This window comes from Amblyomma americanum, chromosome 2 (genome assembly GCF_052857255.1).
Source record: "Amblyomma americanum isolate KBUSLIRL-KWMA chromosome 2, ASM5285725v1, whole genome shotgun sequence".
Taxonomy (NCBI): Eukaryota; Metazoa; Arthropoda; class Arachnida; order Ixodida; family Ixodidae; genus Amblyomma; species Amblyomma americanum.
The window spans coordinates 45,296,824-45,323,043 of record NC_135498.1 but is presented as its reverse complement, the minus strand read 5'-3'; the positions used below and the strand labels follow the sequence as shown (position 1 = coordinate 45,323,043).

The window sequence follows — 26,220 nt, the reverse complement described above, 5'->3', positions numbered from 1 at the left end:
AAAGACAATGTAATTTTTTAGGTAGGAATCAAAACACTTCACTGACATAAATGCTATGTATTACAAGAGCCTAATCGAACACTTTCGGATCCTTCTCACAATCAACGTGCGCGCATGCACGCCCCCCCCCCCCCCCCCGCACACACACACACTCTCTCTCTCTTCTGAAATGGAAAAAATAGATGGTGACTGCTGCCAGCGAGACTGAGATTTCTTTAAAGCTATTCCAGCTAGACGCAACGCGGAATTATTCTTTACAATTAGATACCTTGACGCATGCACTATAAATGACTAATTGCCTTAAAATTTCACTGAACCTGTTAAAGTCATGTCACAAACTAAGTTGAGCGGTGCTAATTTGACGGCAAGTTAATTCGTTGATTTTGAGGGTGGAAGATTTTTAGCGCAATAGAGAACACAGTGCCTTCTGTATACAGGTCGAGACAAGCGCTGTGTTGCGCTAAAAACAATTTTTCTCCCTCAAATTAAACTTTAGCAGAACAATTGTGTTCAGCTTGTGCTCACCTTCTTTTGGTGCTTTCCCAATGCAGTTCACGCTGAAGTAGATGCCTCCAATAGTTTCCGTTTGTGCGAAAAGACCTTTCGTCAATTCGAACGATACCGACGACACTTCTGCTGCTCCGCAACAAATCGGAATGCTAGCTGCCCTCCTTAGGACATCTTCAGCTTGTTGAATTGACACAATATTACTATCTTCTACTAGCTTGCCCAAAATATGCGCCTTGCACGTCACGGTGCTTTCGGCCTCAGTGCCGAAAAACACTGCTCTTGCGACAGTAATTTCATTCGTCGCAGCATTTAGTGCACAGCACACGTAGCACAGTCCGGTAAATCCAGGGAACTTATGCAGCGCCCAAGATTTCGAAGAAGGTGTGAGTCCACGCAGGTCGGCGACATTAACAACTTTGTCCGTTGCGGCAACATCTTCGCATTCTTCGTTGCCCACTGCAACGTCCGCATCATGATCTCTCTCTTGGTCGCGGTCCGAGCGGCGAACTTTACATCTGGTATCGCATGGCTCCTCTTGCTGCCGTCTTTTTCTTTGGAGCCTTGGAGTCGGAGTTGTCTTGCTCAAATAGGCGGGCAAGTTCGGGAGAATGGTTGGAACTGCATTAGGGGCGAGCTTTGCAGTCCCCCCCGGGTATCTGAGTTCCTTTCCATCTATAACGAGGACATAATCCCTCAAAATGAGGTGCGGTTCAAAGTGGAGTTCGCAAACTGTACAATCGGGGCCAAGCGGCCTGTCAAGCCTGCGCAGATTCGCTGCCAAACAAGCCTTTAGGTTTCATCTTCGAGAGCCTTTAAAAGAGATAACTTCCGCTCTTGGGCTGTTCTTGCGTACCCAGTTGTGCAGCCTGGCGCGTAACAGTGGTTTAACCGCCGCTTGGGCGGCATCATCAGGACACTGACGCAGAATAAAGCACGAAAGAGGCGAGGTGCCGCGATGAAAGCAATGCGAAGCGATGCGCAGTAGCAGACGACGAGCGCGCTCGCTTCAAGTGCGGGCGACGACAGCGCCGCCGCTACTTTCTCCCGAAGGAGGCACGCGGCGAACGGTGAGCCGGGCCTCCGCTAGAGCCACTGTATATGTTCTAGCTCACTGTACCCTAGTGGAGATCAGTGGAGCCACTGCCCGATTTAAAGGATTCAGCCGTATCCATCCAATACCACCTAGATCCATCCACCCATCCATCCATGCGGCTAACTTTTTGCTGCGGCATGCGAGGATACAAACTGGCGCGTTGGCGCGTGAATGCGTGGATCGCGAGAGCGTACGTTCCGAGTTCGGCCGGTTTGGCAATGATACAGCCATTCTGTGTGCATGTAGTGCGTGTTGAACAGTTTTTCTTTTAACCAAGTGTTATTGAGATGTACGTACGTACTTATCTTGCAGGCGCACCTCGCAGAAGCAGGAGCGCAGTGTGCCTCTGTCAGCAGTCCGCTCGTTTCGATTCACCGCTCTTCTTTCTCTCGTAGCCGTGCGAGACGCTGGCTTTATTGCTGTCTCGGATACCTGGAAGTTCCACTAGGTAAGCTAAGCTGAGTATATATAGTTTTTATGTGGTGGTTGTTATTCATTAACGAAGATCGCCGTGATACAAAAAAATCACGAAATAATGAACATAGTGATGGGAAAACAGCGCGTTGACACGGGAGAAGAGTTGTCTCAACGCACTTTCTTGGCTTGACCTCGAATCTGCACCAACTATTCCACTACACACGGCTGTCATTGTTACTTTCAGATTGTGTGCCGAGATCAGACCTTGCAATCATTTCATTGGTGTGCCCGCCAGGCCTGGCATTCAGCGCCACCAGTGGCCGGCTTCGCGTCCCTTGGGGGTCAGTGCCCCATAGGAATAAATGTCAAAAAAATGTTTTCAAAGCAGTTTTATGATCTCACAGTGCACCTATGATGTCTCTTCGTAAAGGAAAGCCGACCACACCCCAGAACAGATTATCAAAATCTGAAACATGATTTCAGAGGTTATGTATTTTTAAAACACTGCCTTACGAGTGCATGTGTACACCCCGGCTGGGTGTACCGGATCGGAGTGCAACCTCTAGAAACACAGAAACGAATTGCTTTCCAATCAATTTTTTTTATTTCACAGTCTACTTATGGAGGCAGCTATTTATAACAGTTGGCAAGCGCTTTGAAAAAGACCGGCGAAGTATGCAATGTCATTCCAAAGGCAATCTATTTTTAAAGCTCCGCAATCAATTTGGGTTGTGTAGCCAGACATACCCCCGAAAGGCGCTATATCTGATGGGTGTTTCCCCAAATCGCGCAAGCTTCTCGTGGAGTCCTACATGCCGCCGCGTTTGCTACACTTAGTCACTGATAAAGTCGTGCAAGCTGGACAGCCTAGATAGCTCTACACGAAAAAAAGTTCTCAAACAGCATGATAAGCAAATGAAAGCAAACCATGCACCGTAATGACGACAGAGCAGACAATACCCCAGGCCGCCTCCGGCTCCCGCTAGCATTTTTGTAAACACAGCAGGGTTCTGGACAATCAATGTGCTTAAGTTTTTTTTCGAGGTGAAAACTTGAAATAAGGCGCTGAGCTTTTTTAATTCTGCCATTTCCATGACAAGAGGGAACGTATGATTGAAAATGAGCATGAAGTAGCGTCGCCCTCTTCTATAAGCTGACGACAAAGGAGCTGCGGCAAAGGAAACAAGGGAATTACTAACTTCCTGCATTGTTTCACTCCGAAGTGAACGTATGCAAAAAGCAAGCAACCTTCTATAGATCTTTTAAGACAACACAAATGCAGGTGTGATTAAAATAACCATGCAAAAAGAGTGCAATAATAACTTATGACAACGAAAACTTTGAATCCACACAAAGTTTTTGCTGTTTGTGCTTTCTGTGTTGCATTGGAAAGCAGTGAAATTTGGCTTTTGAAGGATTGCCACAAGTACGGTTGCAGCTAGCAATAAAGCAGTTAGCATTACTCCTTTTCAGGCCGTATGGATGAAGGAAAGCAACTCTGCAACAAACTGCAAGATGCTGCTCCATATGCATTGCTTTCCCCCTCCGGACGCTCTCACCGCCACTAGAGATGCGCGCGTCTCTGCGTAGTTAGATGCGTAGGATGCCTATAGGAGGTATTCGCCGAGGCCGTGCTACCAAATGGTGCGAGCGTCGTCGCAGCTAGCGCTCCATGTTGGTGGTCATTTCACGCCAACTCTCACAGTGTCAAGTACACTGTGAGGTATCCAGCGTATGTTGTTAGTGATCTGTAACATTTTCTAATGTTGTTAAATGCATCAAAGTCCACTTTTCTTTTTGAAATGCTTTGTGTGCATGTAGTTTGCTGCAGAATTCTGTGCCGCGATATAAAACCGAGCTTCCTGTTCAGTGGCCACGCTATCTGCAACTCTGCAGCAAAACTGACAGGCTGCACTGCACACAAGAATGTACATAACTTGCAGCTCTTGATATCACTTGATAACTTTCTGCTACTCATGTAGGACAAGTCGTGTGTACAAAGCACATTATTAATTACTGAAATTCCAAAACTGGTGCTGCAGAAACTCTTATTTCCAGTGGCTGTAGTCCGGGAGCTGCTGCAGTTTCACAGACTGTGTTTCAGCAGAAAGACAAAATTGTCATTTAAAACAGTTAAACTTCCGCGTTATTGCGACACCTCTTGGGTAAAAAATATTTATTTTGCAAACAGAAAGCAATTTGGCAAAAAGAAATTGTTTACACAGCTCGATCTTCGGAGATGACACCAACCTTTTTGTTTCAAAATTTGCAACAAAATTTGAGTTCGCTTTTGCCTGGTTATATGAGGCACTAGTGGCATTAGGCGCTGCGGGCTGCAGCCGTTTTATTGCGGCATGCAAGGATCCAAACTGGCGCATGAATGTGTGGATCGCGAGGGCGTACGTTCCGAGTTCGGCCGGTTTGGGAATGATACAGCCATTTTATTGGCACGTAGTGCATGTTGAACAGTTTTTCTGTTACCAAAGTGTTATTGAGGTGTACATATGTACTTATCTTGCAGGCGCACCTCGTAGCAGCAGGAGTGCAGTGTGCCTCTGTCAGCAGTCCGTTCATTTCAAGTCACCGGCTTTGCTTTTCTCGTAGTCGTGCGAGACGCTGTGTCTTATTGCTGTCTCGGATACCTGGAAGGTTCACTAGGTAAGCTAAGCTGAGTAGGTTTTATGTGGTTGTTGTTATTCATTAGCAAAGATCGCCGTGATACGAAAAACTTGAAATAATGAACATTGTGATGGGAAAACAGCTCGTTGACACGGGAGAAGAGTTGTCTCAACGCACTTTCTTGGCTTGACCTCGAATCTGCACCAACTATTCCACTACACACGGCTGTCATTGTTACTTTCAGATTGTGTGCCGAGATCAGACCTTGCAATCATTTCATTGGTGTGCCCGCCAGGCCTGGCATTCAGCGCCACCAGTGGCCGGCTTCGCGTCCCTTGGGGGTCAGTGCCCCATAGGAATAAATGTCAAAAAAAGTTTTCAAAGCAGTTTTATGATCCCACAGTGCACCTATGATGTCTCTTCGTAAAGGAAAGCCGACCACACCCCAGAACAGATTATCAAAATCTGAAACATGATTTCAGAGGTTATGTATTTTTAAAACACTGCCTTACGAGTGCATGTGTACACCCCGGCTGGGTGTACCGGATCGGAGTGCAACCTCTAGAAACACAGAAACGAATTGCTTTCCAATCAATTTTTTTTTATTTCACAGTCTACTTATGGAGGCAGCTATTCATTAACAGTTTGCAAGCGCTTTGAAGAAGACCGGCGAAGTATGCAATGTCATTCCAAAGGCAGCATATTTTTAAAGCTCCACAATAAATTTGGGTTGTGTAGCCAGACATACCCCCGAAAGGCGCTATATCTGATGGGTGTTTCCCAGAATCGCGCAAGCTTCTCGTGGAGTCCTACATGCCGCGGCGTTCGCTACACTTAGTCACTGACAAAGTTTTGGAACTGGACAGCCTAGATAGCTCTACACAAAAGAAGTTCTCAAGCAGCATGATAAGCAAATGAAAGCAAACTGCGCACCGTAAAGACAACGGCGCAGACAATACCCTAGGCCGCCTCCGGCTCCCGCTAGCATTTTTGTAAACACACAGCAGGGTTCTAGACAATCAATGGCCTCAGGTTTTTTTTTCGAGTTGAAGACTTGAATTAAGGTGCTGAGCTTTTTTAATTCTGCCATGTCCATGACATGAGGGAACGTATGATTGAAAATGAGCGTGAAGTAGAGTCGCCCTCTTCTATAAGCTGACAAAGGAGCCGCGGCAGAGGAAACAAGTGAATTGCCAACTTCCTGCATTGTTTCACTCCAAAAAGAACACGTATCCAACAAGCAAGCAGTCTTCTATAGATCTTTTAAGACTACACAAACGCTCGTGTGATGAAAATAACCATGCAGAGAGAGTGCAATAATAGCGTACTTATGACAACGAAAACTTTGAATCCACACAAAGCTTTCACTGTTCGTGCTCCTTGTGTTGCATCGAAAAGCAGCAGAATTTGGCTTTCGGAGAATTGCAACAAGTACTGTTGCAGCTAGCAATACAGCAGTTAGCATTACTCCTTTTTAGGCTCCCCGCAGGGGGGCGTCTGCAGCTTGCAGGCGTTGGTGAGTGGCGACACCACGGGTTCCCGAGCATCCGCAGGGACATCCCCGCAGGGGGATGATGGTGAACAGTGCATCACCACGGACCCGCGTACCCGTGCTTCACTGTGCATGGTGTCGCCGTGTCCGGGGAAAAGGGGATCCACGTGGTTTAGCCGATGCCGAGCGTTTGGACCTTTAAGGCCCCTCGGCGTAGGCAACGCACCACTTTGGCCCCAGCTTCCTGTTGACGTCACCTCCGGCCTGATCCGACCGAGGGAAATCGGCAATCACCTTTTCCTGTCGTCCCCTCCATCTTGCACTTTCTTATCTTTTTCTTACAACTCTCCTGTCCCCTTCTCCTTCCTTGGTTTTTCCTTTTTTCCTGGCAGCTGGGGTTAACCTTGTGTGGCGAACTACCCTGTGTTTCGTCATATTTGGTTATAGCAGTGGCATATGGCTGGTGTGGACAGGGCTTGTTTTCAAGTTCCTGTCTCGTCCCCTTGTTGGGCTCCGTGGTGGATGGCTGGCACCATGGCCAAAGAACATAATTTTTTATGGCTTCCTCATTGCTTAGTAATGATCGCCGTCCAAAAAGGAGGTGCACCGATGTCACATCTCAGTTTTTCAACAAAAAGAAGACTTTTCCGAAGTACCACATCGTCCACAGTAAAGAAACAGGAAAGCCAGCCAAACAAATATCCCCGTTCCTTGTTTCAAGAGTTCTTACAGAGTCCCTGGGCCCTCAGTACAAAGTCACAAAGTTGGCTAGTGGTGACCTCCTCCTCGAACTGCTCGACATAACTCACATTTCAAAGCTTGCAAACATTGAAACTTTTGGCGATATTCCTGTCTCTGTTACACCGCACAGATCATTGAACACAGTACGTGGTTTCACCTCAGACAATGACTTTCTGCACCTAACAGAGGAAGAGATGCTTGAAGGATTTTCTCCGCAAAATGTAACCAACGTCCATAGAGTTACAATCCGCAAAGATAACAGAAATTCCAACAAAACGTCTGGTCCTCTTGCACCCTACTCTAGTCAATCGAGGTAAGCTATGCAAAAATCTCCGTTTGCCCATATACCCAACCCTAGACGCTGTTTCAAATGCCAGAAGTTCGGTCACGGCTCACAAGGCTGCCACGGCCGTAACGCCTGTGCTAAATGTGCCTCAAATGACCACCAATCAGACGATTGCAATGCCGCGCCACACTGTGAAAACTGCGAAGGCGACCACGCTGCTTATTCGTCTTGTCCTGCCTGAAAGAAAGAAAGAAAAGGAAATAATTACAATAAAGACAAAAGACAATACTACATTTAAAGAGGCAAGAAGGCGTTATGCAATGTCACATGGCACTTTCTCCTTCACACCCCACACAAACTTCGCTGATGTGGTGCGTGGGCATGGCGCACCACAGCGGCCTTCGGCACCCGACCAGCTCACACTAAGTGAGGTTGAGGCAGGGCCATCCGCGCCCCTGGCAGATGCAGCGAAAGCTGCTATGCCACCCCCACAAACGGGCCCGCCGGCCACCAAGTCGGCAGCCCGCAAGGCTTCCCCCGTTCGGGAGAAGTCCACCACACCCCTGCCCGTTGGTTCCCCGCGGAACTCCAGCGCCTCCACTGAGGCGTTGGATACAACTCAGAGCTTGCCTCGGCCGCAACGGCGGCGGGGCTTCCTTGCCCGAAAAAAAAAAAAAAAAAAATCACGATAACAGGCCCGGCCCTCAAGAAGGAGGGACCTGATGTTCTGAATACATCCCCTTCAAAATTTATAATGGCGTTTCTTATCCACTGAAACTGCTGTGGAATTTTAAATAACTGTAGTGATGCAACAGATCTCTTACATTCTCTGCCTCCTGTGGCACTCTGCCTTCAGGAGACCAATTTGGGACCTTTACACAAAAATATTTTTAAAAAGTCTTTCGCCATGACCGTGAGCAGTCGAATAGGCTCTCTGGAGGCGTTGCTGTAGTATTGTAGTTCAGAGAGGTGTTGCAACACATGAAATCAAGCTCGAGACGAATTATGAGGCCGTTGCAGTCACTGTCATTAGCTTTAAAACAATTACCATATGCACAGTGTATCTTCAACCACACCTCACAGTAACACTCCATGACCTAGAAGCACTTTTTAATCAGTTACCAGAGCCATGTCAAGTAGTCGGAGATTTTAACGCGCAATCCCCATTTTGGGGGAGTGAACATACGGACGCTACAGGCCGGGTTTTAGAAGATTTTATTCTATGCAACAACGTTTGCCTGCTAAATACGGGCAAACCCACATACTGCACCCCATCCTCAGGAAAGATGAGTGTCATAGACTTATTGTCTTTTAGCTCTCCATCCGTTTTTACCGATTTTAAGTGGGATGTTCTTGATAACCCATACGGAAGTGATCACTTTCCAGTAGTAATTAACTTTTCATCACCACCACCCATCATTCGAACAAAACCACACTGTTGGAAGCTACACTTAGCAGACTGGCCATTATATCAAGAAAAGGCCTGTCTGGAGAAAATATTTTCGGATGATCTTTGCATTGACAAAATAAATGAAATTTTTACATGCATCATTGCGGCTGCACGTCTAGCTATTCCACAGTCGTCAGGAGTAGTACGCCAAAACCACAAGGTTTGGTATAACCAAGGTTGCAGAGAAGCAAAAAATAATCAAAACAAAGCCTGGGGACTTTCTGAAGATACCCCACACACGGCAACCTCATAAATTTTAAAAAGGCGAGAGCAAAAGCATGACATATCTGTCGCAATGCTGAAAAAACTTCGTGGAAAACTACGTATCGTCCATAAATAGTTCAGTTACATCAAAACAAATGTATGAACAAGTCCGCAAACTTATTAGTGGCAGCTTTTCTCCTTTCACAATTCCTTTCCTAACATCTCCAGATAGACAAACAAGCATTAGCGAACAGGCCAACAAGCTAGGGGAACACCTCGCCACAGTTTCGAGCTCCTCGCACTACACACAATCATTTTTAAAGTACAAGATTACAACTGAAAAACGACTGCCGACCAGTGGCAGTGCAACTGAACATTAAAATAAATTAATTACACTACAAGAAATCCGTACAGTACTTTCGGCTGGCAAACAGACAGCACCAGGCCCAGATGAAATTCATTATGAAATGCTTGCACACCTCTCCGAAGATGCTGTAGAAGCTCTTCTGAAATTCTTCAATAAAATATGGCAGTCTGGAAAAATGCCAGAGGCGTGGAAAAACGCCGTAGTTGTGCCATTCCTGAAATCTGGAAAACCGCCAACTTTGGCTGGTAGTTACAGGCCTATAGCACTTACAAGTTGTCTTGCTAAAAGTTTTGAAAGTGTGCTAAATATTAGGTTAATGTTCATCCTTGAATCGCGCAAACTTCTTGATATCCACCAATGTGGATTTAAAAAAGCATGCTGTACAAACGACCATCTCGTCCGTCTTAAAAACACAGTCCGTGAAGCATTCATACACAAACAGCACTGCCTGGCAGTATTTTTTGACTTGGAAAAAGCTTATGATACCACCTGGAGGTTTGGGATTCTTCGTGACCTCGCGGATCTAGGTATCCGTGGCAGGATGCTAAACTGTTTAAAAGACTTCCTCTCTGACCATTCCTTTCGTGTACGTCTAGGTTGCACGCTTTCGAAAAAATTCATCCAAGAAAATGGCGTACCGCAGGAGTGTATTCTAAGCACTCTTTATTGTAAAAATGAACTCAATATGGCAAATAATTCCAAAGTTCGTCATGCATTCCGTATATGTTGACCTTCATATTTCATGCACATTTTCCAGTTTATTAACATGTGAAAGACAGATACAGCTTACACTGAACAAACTAATGACTTGGGCAGACCAAAACGGATTTAAGTTCTCTCCACAAAAAACAGTTGCCGTCGTTTTCTCTGAGAAGAGGCGTGCAGATTAATCCCACCCTGCAGTTGAATGAAACTGTTCTACAAGTAAAACGAGCATAAATTCGTAGGCATAACTTTTGACAGAAAGCTCACATTCTTACCCCACATAAACACCCTCAAAAAGAAAGCTTCCCAATCGCTAAATATACTGAAGATACTCTCACAGAAACACTGGGGGTCCGATAGGTTATGCCTTTTACAGATCTACTGCTCCGTAGTACGGTCCACTTTGAACTATGGATGCATTGTGCATGGGTCTGCAAGACCATCATACCTCAAAAAACTGGTTCCTATACAAAACTTGGGTCTCCGTCTATCATCTGGTGCATACAGAACATCCCTTTTAAAAAGTCTATATGTAGAAACAAATGAACCATCTCTTGCAAATAGAAGAGCAATGCTTACCTGTGCATATGTACTGAAAATAAGATCCTTACCAAAACACCTTTGTTACCCCATACTTACCGAGTGCACATCTAGAAGACTCTTCAATAATAAACCACAGTTAATCAGACCTTTGTTATTACGCTTTTAAGATTCATGTCATGAACTGGGAATACTAGATGCTCTACCTAAAATTCTCAAACAGCATGATAAGCAAATGAAAGCAAACCGTGCACCGTAATGATGACGGTGCAGACAATACCCCAGGCCGCCTCCGGCTCCCGCTAGCATTTTTGTAAACACAGCAGAGTTCTAAACAATCAATGGCCTCAGGTTTTTTTTTTTTAGTTGAAAACTTGAATTAAGGTGCTGAGCTTTTTTAATTCTGCCATGTCCATGACATGAGGGAACGTATGATTGAAAATGAGCGTGAAGTAGCGTCGCCCTCTTCTATGAGCTGACGACGAAGGAAACAAGGGAATTACTAACTTCCTGCATTGTTTCACTCTGAAGTGAACGTATGCAAAAAGCAAGCAACCTTCTATACATCTTTTAAGACAACACAAATGCAGGTGTGATTAAAATGACCATGCAAAAAGAGTGCATTAATAACTTATGACAACGAAAACTTTGAATCCACACAAAGTTTTCGCTGTTCGTTCTCCCTGTGTTGCATCGGAAAGCAGCCAAATTTGGCTTTCGGAGAATTGCAACAAGTACTGTTGCAGCTAGCAATACAGCAGTTAGCATTACTTTTTAGGCTCAATGGATGACGGAAAGCAACTGCGACAAACCGCAAGGTGCTGCTCCATATGCGTTGCTTCCCCCCTCTGGACGCTCTCACCGCCACTAGAGGTGCACGTGTCGCTGCAGAGTTAGATGCGCAGGATGCCTGTAGGAGGTATTCGCCGAGGCCATGCTATCAAACGGCGCGAGCGTCGTCGCGGCTAGCGCTCCATGTTGGTGGTCATTTCGCGCCAGCTCTCACAGTCTCAAGTTCACCGTGAGGTATCCAGCCTATATTGTTAGTGATCTGTAACATTTTCTAATGTTGTTAAATGCATCAAAGTCCACTTTTCTTTGTGAAACGCTTTGTGTGCATGAAGTTTGCTGCAGAATTCTGTACCGTGATATAAAACCGAGCTACCTGTTCAGTGGCCACGCTATCTGCAACTCTGCAGCAAAACTGGCAAGCTGCACTGCACGCAAGAACGTACACAACTTGCAGGTCTTGATATCACTTGATAACTTTCTGCTTCTCATGTAGGACACGTCGTGTGTATAAAGCACGTTATTAATTACTGAAATTCCAAAACTGGCGCTGCAGAAATTCTTATTTCCAGAGGCTGTAGTCCGGGAGCTGCTGCAGTTTCACAGACGGTGTTTCAGCAGAAAGCAAAGCGTCAAAGTTGCCTTATTTACGTGACAGAACAGTCGAGCAAATGCTGTCATGCGCTCACAGCACAAATGGCACACTCAGTGAGAATGTTTTGTGCTTTTGATTCTAGCAGTCGAATGCACAACACCCGAAATCTAAGCCAGTTTGTAGCAACGCGATGTGCAGCGAATCCACTGAACTCAGTTGTAACATATCACTTTCAGCTGATAGAGATGACAAGTTACGCTTGCTAAGCAGACAGACACGTTGAATTACTCACCTCTAAAAAAAAACTCTTGACTCCAATCTACGCAGTGAAGGTGGTTGGACACCGAAGCTGTAATACGACACCCAATTACCCATTGTAGCATCAGTTGAAAATTCACACACGTGGCTCTACAAAGAGCGAAACCAAAGACAAGTGAAATGTACTTGAGCTGTATGCTGTATGCCTGATTTCAAAGAAGATATGCTGTTTGCATTCAATTTTTAGCCTGGCGTTTTTGCGTACGACGCCGGCGACACGAAAATTTCCTTGGACGGTAGAGGTATACAGCTTCACTGTAAAACGGCACTTCGGTCGTCTGCACACTCAGCACGGCTCTTGGGCTCGCCCACTTGTCAGCACTTCCGCACTATAACACTAATTTCTTGGACTGGTGGCAAACTTAAGCTGTGCACAAGGCAGGCCTCGATATCGGTGAATTCAACGCTCAGCAGCAGTCCTGTACGTTTCACACCACGCCGGCACCTCCGCATTCCTAGTGGTTGACGTTTTTAAAAAGTGGAAGCTTTTCATCATGCCCGTTCTTTTTTGTTTTGCGCAGTTCATGGCAATCCATTCAGTCACATGGTTTTATGGGTTGAACAGGACTTTGCAACAGCACCCGAAATACACGCTCATTTCACAGATCACCAGCGAGTTGAATGCTGTGGGTGGATGTAGTGGCCGTGCGCACAACCACTAACATGGCGAATGTTGCATCGGCCGCTAGTGCCCCTTGCGGTTGACATCACGAGTGCCTCCTATATTGGGGCCTTGTGTACTAAAGAGCTGCGCAGCAGCGTAGGAAACTTGTTCCCGCTTCTACAGCGATAGCTGTTAGGCACCCATCTCTGGTTTGCATGTCGTAGTCTTCTGCTGTCGGCGTAACCGGTCAACTTGGGTCGCATAAGCCTACGGGTGGAACAGCCGCCTGCCAGTGCAGGGCTGCATCACATGACCTCTACACTAGTGGTCACGTGACTAAACACCTAAACTCCTAAACAGATATCACTGAATCTCATGTTACACAGTCGTAACCGTCCTGTGAGTTTTTTCTGCACGTCCTCAGTAATGGGGACATACCACTCCATAAAATTACGCTCTGCGGAGCTACGATCCAACTCCATGTTAAGCTCCAGTGTTCACTGTGACAATGGGCTATCTTGTGCAAGGTGGTATCATGGTGTCAGGTGCTGATGGCTTGCAGTGGCTGCCAAGTCTGTTAGGCATGTCTATGGTGGAACCATGATGGATCCGAGGGAGGTGTACGGGATGTCTTCTCGGAGTTTTTAGCCATTTGTCATTCGTCTTCATTTTTAATTTTATGTATTTTTCTCTTGCATACCAGATCTGTACTCTTTCTTCTGACGTGGTGAAAAGTTTATATCTAATTTTTACGCAATGTTGAATGCATAGCCGTGTCATATTAGGAAAGATTGCAGAATACTTGAGGACTGTCTGCACGACATTAAGAAATTAAGACAGCAAGCCGGAGACTCTTTGGTGGGAGTGCCAAAATCGTTGGAATACTTGCATTAGCTCTGCAGGACAGCTGCCAGTGGGAGACATGACCAGCAAGTCACTTTTTATTGGAGACAGTTCAGAATTACTAAGATAGCTCATTGCACTGTTTGTTGTCATAAAGTAGCTTAGTTTTTCTCTTGGCTGCATTGTACCTCATAAGTCACTGTGGTGGAACTAGCTCAGGATGCTGTCAAATTTAGACTGTCAGTAAGGAATCCATGTGCTATGGTTACGACAAGAATTTGGCCATAGCTTTAGCTTGAAATATAGCTGTAGAAGTTCTCACTGTTGTCGGGCGCTTACTGTTAGGTTGTGCCCCCTATGATATATTGGGTTTTTCACTTCAGAAGTTTTCTGTGTACTTACATGCTTTTTCTGTCCTCATTTCTCCTCTCCTCCCCATTTGTACAGCAAGGAAAAAAAGTGCCTTTGGCTATCATCTGTTGGCTGCCATGAGCTCCCTTGAAAATGTGCAGTCGCTACAAAAGAAGCTACTCATGCTGGAACTGCTGACTGCATCTCAGCTGAGCAAGAGCCTTGGTGCATTTTCAAACCAGTTGGACCCACAGAGTATTGTGATGTTCTTTAAGTGCATGGAAGCTTCTTGTGACTTCTGCACCGATGAAGAGGACAAGTTCAAGGACCATCTACGGGATCACACCGACCCAGTCAATCAATGTTGTTATTGCAACGAGGTTGCCTCTACTGAAGAAGAGGTAGTCAAGCACATGGTTGCCGTGCATGGAGCATGCAAATTTCAGTGCGCAATGTGCTTTTACAGGTCACAGACCCTGACTCACATTCGAGTGCACACCCTACTGAAACACCGGTCAAAAACTGTACTTTGGTATTTGTGCAAAGACAGAGTGGCACTTGATACCAAATTAGTTGGCTACAACAAAAACCACATTCAGAGCTATGTCTGCATTGAAGGCTGCAACTTTAAGACTCTGTGCACTGAGCATTTCTTCCAACACCTCTCAGTAGCTCATGAAGGATCATGCAACTTCTCATGTCACATTTGTTTTGAAAAAATGTGCAGCCCAAATGCTGTTGTTGGCCATTACACAGAAAAGCATGGCTTCTATGCATTTCATTGCTTTTATTGTTCTTTTGGAAGTTGCATAGATTGGGACGTTGTTGCCCACATGACCAGCTGCCATTCAGATAAGCCCTTTAGGATATTTTGCCGTGGTGAAGAAGTTCCCAAGTCTTTTGTAAATCTGAAAGAGCTAGAAAAATCAAACCGGCATGATGCCATTTCTTCTAACTTTACATGTCTTCCGGCAGATCACGATCTTAAAACTGAACAGGAAGAAAGTGCAGCGAACAAAAAGCCTAGTCTTGATGTAAAAGTTGAAATGGAAATGCATGCAAAAAACTGCGTGCCAATGAAAGATGAAGAAAATTTCTTTCCCCCAGCCTCTGAATCCTCAGAATTGGAGTGCAAGTGTAGTGCTGTGTTTGATAATGTTGCGATGTTTTTGGAACACCTCGGTGAGGACCATTCCCAGGATTGTGACTTTGACTGTCCGAGATGTGTGCAGTTCAGAAATGGCTCAGTGTATGACCTGTTTGTGCACATGGTGGACTGTCACACAATTTTTTTTCATTGCATATACAAGAGCTGCTTTTTCCTTGGTACAAGCCAAGAAAGTATTGACAGCCACATTATGCAAATGCATCAGCACTATGACTTGCTCCTGGAGAATGCCTCAGCTGCTGGTGACGAAGGACCTTGCCCTCTAGCTGGTGCTATGGCAGCTGGAACTGACAATGGGAGCTATGATGACACTATGCATAAACAGAACAATGTAGCCACCAGTAGTGAAGAGTCTCCTTTCGAGAAAGAAGACAAGCAGCTGCATGATGCCAACGTCATGCACAGATGCACTCTGTGCAACCATGCTGAGATGCTGCCATTGGACTATTTTCGACACATGTCCTTGGGTCATGGTGTAAAGTACTTCTGTGGTCATTGTGAGAAGTTCTATAAGCAGAAAAAGCCGGTGGTGCTCCACCATAAGCGTTGCCATTCAGGCCTACAGCTTTTAGTGAGGAGCTATGAAGACAACAAATTAAAAGACATAACTCTGCAAATACAGCTGGACCAAGGAAATGGAGTGCAAGATGATGCTGAAATTAAAAGTGTGGACGTGGTTAGCGCAACTAAACCTGTTGCAAGAGTGGACTGCCGTCATATTACTTCACTGTCTACTGCACTGCACTACTCTCGCAGCAAGAAAAGGGATTTGCTGACATCTTGTGCAAAGGATGGTGACCAGGACATTCACTGCAAGGAGAGAATCAATCTTGAAAGGTTTGGTAATTTGGAACTCATTCCAGTGGGGAAAAAAAATGTCACTTCTGATAAGCAAAAGATACAAGATTGCCCAGGCTCTTTGGGCACAACCAAGCAACCACACAAACCTAGTGAGACCAAGCAACTAGACCAGGCAAATACTTCAAGTACTGTCGATGTGCAGTGTATTCATGGTGACAAAATGGGCACTGAGCTACTAGGTGGCAGAAAATCTCTTCACAGTGGCTGTCGTGGGAAGCCTCTAAAGGAAGATGAAGAAAAAGCTCAGCAGCCCACAAACGATTGCAAGCCATTATACTGTTGTGGCCATTGCATGAAGCATTACAAGCTACTGAAGCCTCTTATAACACACCAGAAGTCTGTTCACCCTGAACTGAAAATAGCAGTGAAGATGCTAGATATGTCTAAATTAGACGATGTCACCAGTGATGTGATGGAGAAGAATTACAAAGAGGTGTGCACTGCAACAGATGCTAAGTCTGGCAGATGCATTTCTGCCCAGGAAGACACGTCAAGTGGAAGCAGTGAAGCAAGTGACGGCAGTGATGACGATGTTGGCTCTTGCAGTGACATGGGCACTCCTGTAAAGCATGGGTGGCGGCGTATTAGATTATTGGACAGTGAATCGGAAAATGAGAGCAATTCTTCCATCCCCAACACTCAAGAAGGATTCTCATACTATGGAAAGCCAGTAGAACCTCTTGACTACGATAATTTGTATGTTCGGATCCGAGATGGTGATTTTCGTATTGCATACTACCAATTTGCAAGCGTTCTCAATGTTCATCCCGTTGTCCTGGTTCGCAAGGAAACTTAATATGTAGCTCAAATCTGCACAAAATGATTGTGGCCCTGTAAGCCAATCGCATCTCTGACTTATTCAGTTTATATTTTGGAACGTTCTTACTGCATTTTTCTTCGCCTTTTTCAGTAAAGACGAAGTCATTTTGAATGATTCATTGAGGGAATACTTAAAGGGATTATATTTTGTTATTGTCCTGCTTGTTACATTCACACACTGATTTAGATCGTTGTGCTAGAAGCTGGTCGCTTCAACATACAGTGCCATTCATTAGTGGCATGGCTTCACAATCATTGAAATGATCTGTTCGTAATATTAAGCTTTCTTAGAATCCATTAGACTGCAAACTTCATGTACAGTTAAGCAGCTGCATGCAGCTTGTTAACTTGAATAAACACTGTTTGTATTTACTCAGTGAATTATATTTGGCATGGGCCACACTGTGCCCTGGAACTCTGCAGCATTTTTGTCGAGAATGCATTCCGGGGGAAAATACAGAAAATGTTCAGCAAACAGTCGGCATCAAAAGAAGTGAAGCACATTAACTGTGCAGTGTACTTTTTATTGTTGGTTCAAACATACTCGTGAGGCTAGAGAAAATTGATCTAGGTTGAGCCAAATGCTCACTAGACATGACTTGTAAGTATAATGTATAGATAGCAATTCGGGCTTCCAGGTAAAACAAATTGTCAGAGTAAATTCTCTGATACCAATCAAGAATGAAAAGGCAAATATGCCACAAATTGTGATCTTGCGGTCAACCGCCTTGCTTCTGCTATTGTGGCTTTGCTGGTGACTTATGCGACTTTTCTTGCCAATAGAGCGAAGGCTACAGAGCCGAAACACCTTTTCTTCCTTCGTAGTGATGACAATCCCTGGTTGCAGTTAATATTCTCTTAAAACAGTATATTGTTAACATTCATTATTTAGGGTATATTTTGAACAAATTTACACTTTCTCAATTTGAGAGTCAAGGAAAAAACGGTTTTGTTGGTAATGATTTGTTAGGAATAGCTGGTTTCATGAAAGGCGCCAGTTGTGATGAAGGGAAAAATGCACAGAAAGCTCTGTGCGAGGCGGCCACTTGTGGGCAAACTATTGTTGAAGGAGCCCAGCTACGGACGCTCCGCCCTTGTGCCTTTCCTTTCATTGCTAAGAAAAGCTGTCCTAGTTCTACACATAACACTAGGTCGACACCATTAGTTGTAGAGCCTAGACATTTGCTGCCTTGTTTTTTTTTAGCTGTATCTGATATTTATCTAGGTACATGATATTACGGGGAGAAAATGTTATTTGCACAGTGGGACATCTGCTGTGGACCAATTAAAAAAAAAACGTGGGAACTCTTGCTTCTTGTTCTTGAAGGTCTGAGCACTGAAGATGGCATATTCTTATGGTCTTGCCCACTTGTGCGTTTCCAAATCTCTATTTTATGTTCCCTGGCAGTGGAGCTGTGGTCTCAAGCAGCCGTTTGCAAAAGTGATCGTCAGCCATTATTACTACGGCAGAACAGAAAGCTACTTCGCTAAACAAGCACCTTTGCCAGGCGAAGGCACCTGGTAGTGCCGAGACAGCAGAAAGAAAACCTCGCCATTCAGGAAAACCGGCAGAAGTGCACGATTCACAAAATTCTCACTGACAGAAGAAAATCATAAAATGTGTTAGAGCTCTGCAGGAGAAAAAAATCTGTTGGCTGTCCAAGGAATGAGCCTTGTTGCTGCTCAAGGCTAAGGCTGGGTTCTTCAGAATAAGAATCAGACTTTATTTGTTAATATATTACATACGTACAGTATATCATAGAGAAGGAGGTCCCAAAGTCAAAGACTGTAATGGGACCTCCTAATCAAATACATCGTGTAAAACGTTTAACAGCTGCGACAGATCAGATGAATATGAGAAACTGAATATATACATATGGTGTACAACTTAAAGCAGACATATGGGAGAGAAATAAACGCCATTAAAAAGCTACTACAAGAGACCACCAAAACGTACTGAATTATAACGAAGGTTAGGAGGCAGTGCAAAATACATGTAAGAAGAAAAGGAAACAAATTAATCATAATAAGGGCTCTTAGCTAAGAATTGCTTGTTTAAAGTGTGCTTTAAAGATGAAGATTGAATGAGCATTCTTTAGTTCTAATGTTATAGTGTTTCAGGCAGCAACTGATGAGAAATGAATTGCCTGTTTCCCGTAATTGGTGCATACTTTAGGCAGGACAATATTGTTTTTGAGTGCAAACTGGGTTATGTTGTCGTTTACAAGATAACACTATGGTATGAGAGGAAGACACATTATATTGTTGACAAGTTTGTACATGAGAATGCCAAGAGAGTATCTAACAAGCTGTGATACGGAGAGGATGTTATGATCCTGAAGAATAAATGCTACATTGTTGTAATAAGAACTATAAGTATACGAATGGCTTGATTTTGAATTATCTGCAGTGATAAAAGATGAGTAGCATAAGTGGTTCCCCAGCATACTATACAGTAACTGATGTGTGGGTGTATAAATGCGTAATATAAGTATATTAATGTGCTGTTAGAAAAGTATGGACGGGCTTTAATAAGGATTCTCAAACTGTATGCCATTTTTCTTATATTGGTTGTGTGTTTATGAAACTTTAGATTATTGTCCAGATACACTCCCAGAAATAAGGCGAAATCGCTAGCCTCTATGAGATGTCGACCAATTGAGACAGGAGGAATGGAAAGTGACTGGCATTGATGCGAGCTGAAAACAACAAACTTCGTTTTGCTAGAATTGATGATCAAACTGTGTTGATTGCACCAAGATAGAAGGTTGTCCAGGTCATGATGAAGTTTTGATACGAGATTAGTAACACTTGCATCTGAGTTATAGATTGTGGTGTCGTCAGCATATAATATGCAGTTGGAGGAACTGAAGCACTTTGGTAAGGTATTAATATAAATTAAATGTAAGAGGGGACCCAGAATAGAACCTTGTGGTACGCCTAAGTTCGCAAACACATCATAGTAGACATCTGAAATAGTGACAGTTTATGATCTATTGTGCAAGTAATTTTGTAGCAATAATAATGGTGGGAGGCCGGCAATACCAGTTTATTCTAGCCTAGTGAACAAAATTGGATGATATATGGTGTCAAAAGCTTTCAACAAGTCTATTAATAAAGATGGATCCTGCAAATTTTCCTTCATCAATGGCAATTCTTAAATTTGTCTGTAATAGTTATGAGAGCAAGTTCAGTAGAATAGCCAGAATGAAAACCATACTGACATAATGATAATATATTAAATTTATCCAAATATTTAACAAGATAATTTGCAATTAGTTATTCAATTTGTTGAGACAAGGAAGAATGAAAATTGGACAATAATTTGTCATTATAGAACTATCATCCTTCTTAAAGACCGGAATAATCTTTCCACGCTTTAGTTCATGTGGAAAAATACCAGATTTAAACAGGTTCATAACATGTGATAGGATGCCACTAATTAGATGTGCAATCATTTTTATATGAACAGGATGTATATCATCAAGGCCAGGACTTGTTATTTTCAAATTAAGGATTATGTCAATTATTTCCTGTGGTGTGGTTGGAAAGAGAAAAAAGATTGGGGGAGGCGACTGGATAAAGGGGGTTGGAAAGCTTCATTGGTAGGCTTGTTGCTCTCATTAAAGAAACAATTAAAAGTAGTTGTAATTTCTTTTGGGTTACTGTACTCCAGACCGTTATGTTGGATCAAAGTTATTTCTTTGCGTTTATCATTTCTTCCTAGGAATGAAGTAACTATTTCTCACTTTTTATGCATATTGTTGCCACATGCACTCAAAATTTTTGTTCATGATAGGTTCTTTTAGCTGTTTTTAACAATGTAGACAAGGTATTCTTATATTTCTTGTAACAAGCAAAAAGTTTAAGGTTGAAGGGCTGCCTTTTTGTTTTTTTGTACAGATTTTCTTTTTTTGCGCAGTGCTTTAAGAAGGCTCTCTGTGAGCCAAGGGTTCTTTGGCAAAGCTAATTTTTTTTTTACAGTTTCTATTTCTGAGTGGGAATGAAGTAATGAGGTCAGAAGTGATAAAAACTGCAAATAAGCTTCTTGAGGATCATGCAATAACAAAATCGGCTGCCAGTCAGCCTCAGCCACTGCAGTCAAGAAATTTTCTTTATCCAAGACAATCTTACTGTATATCGTTCTGCTATGGTTTTGAGTTGTACTGGGAAAGCGTATGAATATCGGGAAATGATCTGTGATGTCTATTTCAAGGACGCCAGCATCCGGAAGGGATATTATGTCACCTACTATTACGACATTTGCATTCTCAGATGCGAGAATACCTAGTTCTTGAGGCTGGAAGGCTACCAGCAAAAATTTTATGTGATGTTAATCTTGCCAAACGCACTCATGGCTGTTTTAAATATTTTTTAGTGCCAAAGCAGCCAGGATCTCTGGGAGCCTTGTGCACCAAGAGTGGGATCTAAACCGGTGGTGAATTTTCAGACAATGAAAATTACGTAGTGGTTTCGAGGAAAGGAGTGGCATGCTGTCTCACTCTTGGACACTTGACTATGATGTGGTATCACCCAGTGAACTATGGATATCTGTAAAACATTCGATTAAGGTTCAAATATCAAGTGTCGGGAGGGATGTATATAGAACATCCCCATGGATGCCCATGTGGATGTCCACATTGGAGATTCAGTGTATGTATAAGGGACATTTATTATCGGATGACTTCTCTTATTTGAACAAGGAGCTAACTAAAAAAAATAGCCTCTAGAATTTTGGCATTTGGCTTGTGCATCATAGTCAAATGCCCAGACAGTGCCAAATGTCCTGAGCACATTCTCATACGGTCAGAATGTTTTCATCCCGAACAGGAAATTCTGTGTACATTTTGAATGCATCATGTCTAAATGTCCTCAGTTCGTACTTTTCTGGATGACTGTAGAGGATGAAAATTTCTCAGATGTCTTACAATCATCCTGTCGCAAGTCAGTAGTGAGGTGAAACCTGATTGCAGGACTGACCGGTTTGACCGCCACCTTTGCCATTTACCGCGGATTGCTCTGTGCAGCCTTTTCATACTGCGCTGCCTATAGTTCTCTCTGAGAGCTATAGACGACATTAGACAATACATCTACTGTGGGCCAAAAACCTGAGTCGAACCCCACCAGAAACGTGCAGTAGATAAGTCCTGGTTAAGCATAAATATATTTAAAGATATATCTTGAAGATATTTCTTGGATAAGAATTACTCTATCATCATTGCGCACAAATTTCTTTAAATTAGACCCGTACTTTTATGTAATGAGAGCCGCATGTGTGGAAAAAGGCAAGCTTCCTAGCTGTCAGAGCAATGTGACAAAATTTCCTACGAGAAAACGTTTGTAGGAGATTTGAGCATTTTTCGTCATCGCGTCGTCCAGCAGCATACTAAGGTCATCCTTTTGATGACGTTTTGGCTTAGATGTACTCAAAAGGTCCTGACGACCTCCTGTTTAGGATATGAGGGCATTTGTATTATCTGACGACGTCCGCAGGAGGTTATGGGGTTGAAAATAAGGAGTATAAATACAATTTTCCGATTAACCGCGGCTGACAGTCCAAACTGCCAGACCGCACCCCGTGATTGCGTTTGCCGAGCGCTGCTGGAACAAGAACATGCTGGCTGACACAGAAAGGCGTTTATTGCTACAGAAGCAATGTCAGCTAGCAAAAAAAATGCACTGCAAGGAATCGAGGTCGTCCAACTCACCCGCAAAGTTACAAGCGAATGTTTGCCCACACAGGGCAGGCAGAGGAGGAGCTCCGAGGCCGGACGGAACGAGCTTGCGGAGAGCCGCGCCGAAGCGTTTGCACGTGACTAGTTCCCGAACCGAGAAGAGAGCAGTCGACCGCCCGCATCAATCACCCCGTTTTTGGCGCTACTGTCGCTGCGACGTAGGTGCTCTCCCTTGTTAAGGCTAAGGACGCATCACGAGCAGGGCGAGTCTGCACAAGGTTTGTTGTCAGGCGTCTGTCTGGGTTGTATCCGAATACAGTGCCTCTAATATTGAAAGGAACATGCATAAAATTGAATTTGACACCACCACATACGTATTTAAAACAGAAGCGAAAAATACATGCATTGAAATGTAGAATTATAACTTTCTCTTGACATATTTTGCAATTCAGCTGGTAGGAAAGCACAGTTAACAAGCCGCGCACATTGCGCAACTCTAGTTGGCCTAAAACTGGCTATAAAAATATAGGAGCAGAAATTGCATGTTTATGAAAAAGCTCCAAGAATTATATCAGTTAATGTTACAGCAACTAGAGCACAACAAATATTACATCTGAAAACCACTTATTATAGCCAATCCAGACGAATGGCAAGGAGTACAACTGAACACTTCGAAGACAACTGAAACCAACTGGTTCGGAAATAATCTACCAAGGCAAACAGGCGCTTAGAACTATACTTGAATGATGCGCACGTCATAGGGCTAAGGACACGTGGCTATAAGCACATTGGTGCTGCAAAGGGTGGCACAAGAAAGTCACAGGCAATGGCTAGAACTGAAGAGTGTAAAAGGCTGCTTCCAACCGTTTCAGAAACTACAAGGTAAGCAGTCCAGTCGGACCTCCGCCCTAGTGATGAGAACAGGAGAGAAAGGGCTGTGTTCGTTTTGCTACTGTATATGGTGTGAGGTTTGTAATAGGGGGATAAATGCGTTCTGCCCGCTTAACCGCGGCTGACACAGTTCAAAGCCACTCGGATCCCACCCCGTGATCGCGCGCCGACCATGGCGGGTCTTGCTCTGAGGGAACAAAGGAACGACACTCTGGCTGACACAAACAACCCAGGTGAAAATTTGCTGCTGGTTTTCTGCTGGGATCCTACTGGTTTATTAGCACATTCCCAGAAGCTACTGGAACCAGCATCTGATGGAACCAGTAGGCGATGGAACAAGTAGATGTGCTGGGGCCATTAGCTTCCATACAGCACTGAAACATAACATTTAATTCTGTGTAGATAAATCATTCATGCAATATATCTTTTAATTTTCGAAATTTTCTGAAACGTTCAAACAAATAACTTCATAAATGCTAAGCATGCACCAAAAGAAAGAGCAAAAAACGCTCGAAACCTACGGTAAGTGGTAAACTCATCCTGCAAGACCATACATCTCTACCCATAGTAGGAACACAAGTATAGCTTTAAACCCCACTTGAAAAGCAGCTAGCAACTCCCTATAATATACATACAACTTCCATGTGTAACTTGTACTCGCATTCTAATACCATATGGCTTCATGCTTATATATCCCCCTCAAGATGGGTGTCCCAAAGGTGTTAGTGGGGAATGGTTAATAAGCAAAGCTCTCTAATTATAAATTTTGGCACTACTTATTCAATTTTAGTGCTCGCAGTCGAATAGATTTAGCGGCAAAATTCTGTAAGCTGAAGGATATTATTACCATGCAAACAAAGGAAAAAGGCCTCCGAACAGAACAGCAAAAAGTCCTTATGCTGGAACCTGTGAAACCAACAGAAAACCAGTAAGCACCTTGCTGGAACCAGTACAACCAGCAGAAAATCAGTACAAGCACCCTGCTGGAACCAGCACAGCAGGTTTCTTGCTGGTTCCAGCAGAAGCAGTACAAACCAGTAGGTTCCCATCAACAAATTTTCACCTGGGAAGGCATTTATTGCTACAACAATAACGCCAGCTAGCAACAAAATACGCTAATGAATCGCGGTCGTCAGACTCACCAGCAAGGTTACGAGCGAATGTTCGCCCACGCAAGGGCAGGGTTGACGGGACGAAATGCGGGAGAAGGGTCACCCCCGCGAGGCCTCGCCCCGCTGGCAAAGAGCGGAGCGCCTGAACGTCAGCACGCGTCGAACTTCCCCAGTCGTCTCTCCCACGCGCATAGCAGTCACGCCGGTCGTGGCGCTGCGACGCAGGTGCCCTTCCTTGTTGGGTAAGGTGATGGTGACTGACTAGAAAGACACATCGCGGGGAAGCAAACCACAGTGGACCCGCAGGGCACGTCCCCACAATGGTGACAATGGTTGACACAACGAACATGAATGTCATAAGACCAAGTGTGCACTATGCTCAGCTAGTCTGTTAGTATGTAGCCGCATGCAAATGTCAGAAAAAGAAAGCACCAAAGCCTACTTCGAGTTAAAAAGATATGTTTGGCACACAGCCCTATTGCTCTTGTAATTAAGATAGACACAGTATCCACTTTCTGAACAAACTTTGGTCACCACAGATATCGATTGCATGGATCCTGAAAAAATAAAACAATCACACCTCAGTTCTTATACATCGTGCGCATTACAGCGCAAAGACGTATCAACGTGCTTAACATGGGGGCGCGATAGCGCGACATTAGAGGTAAACAGCGCGTGGTACCTTGCAAAAACTCCACGCGTGAAAAAGTTTTCTGCCCCTTCTAAAAGTAATTGACCACAGGAAAACTCAACTCAACATGTAAAAAAACTAAGCAGTAAGCCGAGTATATGACTTTTTGAGGGCACTTAGTTCGCTGTGGCACGAGCGATCGAGGTTTGCAGAAGGAGCGCAATTAGTGCCCATGGCCACGATTTGCCAGCAAATTAATGAACACGCTTATCCGCGACTGGACTACATGCTTGAGCAACACAGGCCTAGGCTGGCTAGAAAAATTTGCCTCCTCTATTACGTTGTTCAAGTACGCGTCGATATGTTCACGTCCGACCTACTATGCGCTATCGAATCGAGTTAGTAAATGCACGAAATCAGCTCCTAATTTTGATCAGAAAGTATAAAGACCCTGATCCGTATCTTAATATAAACGCAAACCACCTATAATACTTCGTGAAAAATCAGCACAGAAAGCGAAAGCTGCGCACTGAACGCCATGCTGACACATATACCTCGCGTGGCATTTAGTGTTATTAAAACTTTAGCAAAGAGTAAAAAAAAATAAAACAGCGAGAAGCTGATACGTAACTGTTTCCTGCACGCATCGGGGTGTCCTCGCAGAGTGCGCAACGTAGCGCAACAGAGCATCATTATTTCAAATATCAAACTAAGCGCAGACGTTTTAACCCAGTGCTGGGAGCGGTTTCGTTTTCTCTACCGAACCAACATGGCGGGCGTAGTACTTGGAGCGCTAATAGATGGCGCTGCGCATTTCGTCTACAGTCGAACCCGGAGATATCGAATCTAAGAGGATCGGAAAATAGTTCGAACTTCGATATCGCGAAAATTCGATATGCAGAGAGGCTTAACCCGCACTCGAGATAGTGACAAATTGTGGCTTACCGATCGCAAGAGTCATGAACTGTAAAGTGCGGAAACGCAACGTGAAAGCACTTTATTTTACGCACAAAAAATCGCTAATTTTCGACAGCTTTTTGCTGTGATTAATGAAGTTGAAAACACTAGTCTCGATCTTCTCGAGATTGTCCAGGTGCGACAGCCCGGTACCTTCCATTTCGCCGCAACAACGCCGAATG

General features: G+C 44.1%; 1 protein-coding gene and 1 long non-coding RNA gene across 4 annotated transcripts; one reads left to right on the top strand and one right to left on the bottom strand.

Moving 5' to 3' along the window:
• The first annotated feature begins 1,681 nt into the window (after positions 1–1,681).
• Positions 1,682–19,902, top strand: LOC144121147 (uncharacterized). 3 transcript variants are annotated; one of them, XM_077654142.1, is made up of 4 exons: positions 1,682–1,793; positions 1,999–2,051; positions 4,542–4,678; positions 14,021–19,902. In XM_077654142.1, the coding sequence occupies exon 4, from the start codon at positions 14,062–14,064 to the stop codon at positions 16,747–16,749; it is 2,688 nt and encodes an 895-aa protein (XP_077510268.1). In that variant the 5' UTR covers positions 1,682–1,793; positions 1,999–2,051; positions 4,542–4,678; positions 14,021–14,061; the 3' UTR covers positions 16,750–19,902. The 3 variants fall into 3 exon arrangements, with proteins under 3 accessions (XP_077510268.1, XP_077510267.1, XP_077510265.1); XM_077654141.1 differs by having other exon boundaries at positions 1,683–1,892; XM_077654139.1 differs by having other exon boundaries at positions 1,685–1,793; positions 1,916–2,051.
• On the bottom strand, positions 4,748–22,662 carry LOC144121148 (uncharacterized). Its single transcript, XR_013312551.1, has 3 exons — positions 22,481–22,662; positions 12,101–12,157; positions 4,748–7,395 (listed from the first exon to the last, which is right to left on the bottom strand). It is a non-coding gene; the product is annotated as an uncharacterized LOC144121148 (long non-coding RNA).
• Positions 22,663–26,220: the final 3,558 nt, after the last annotated feature.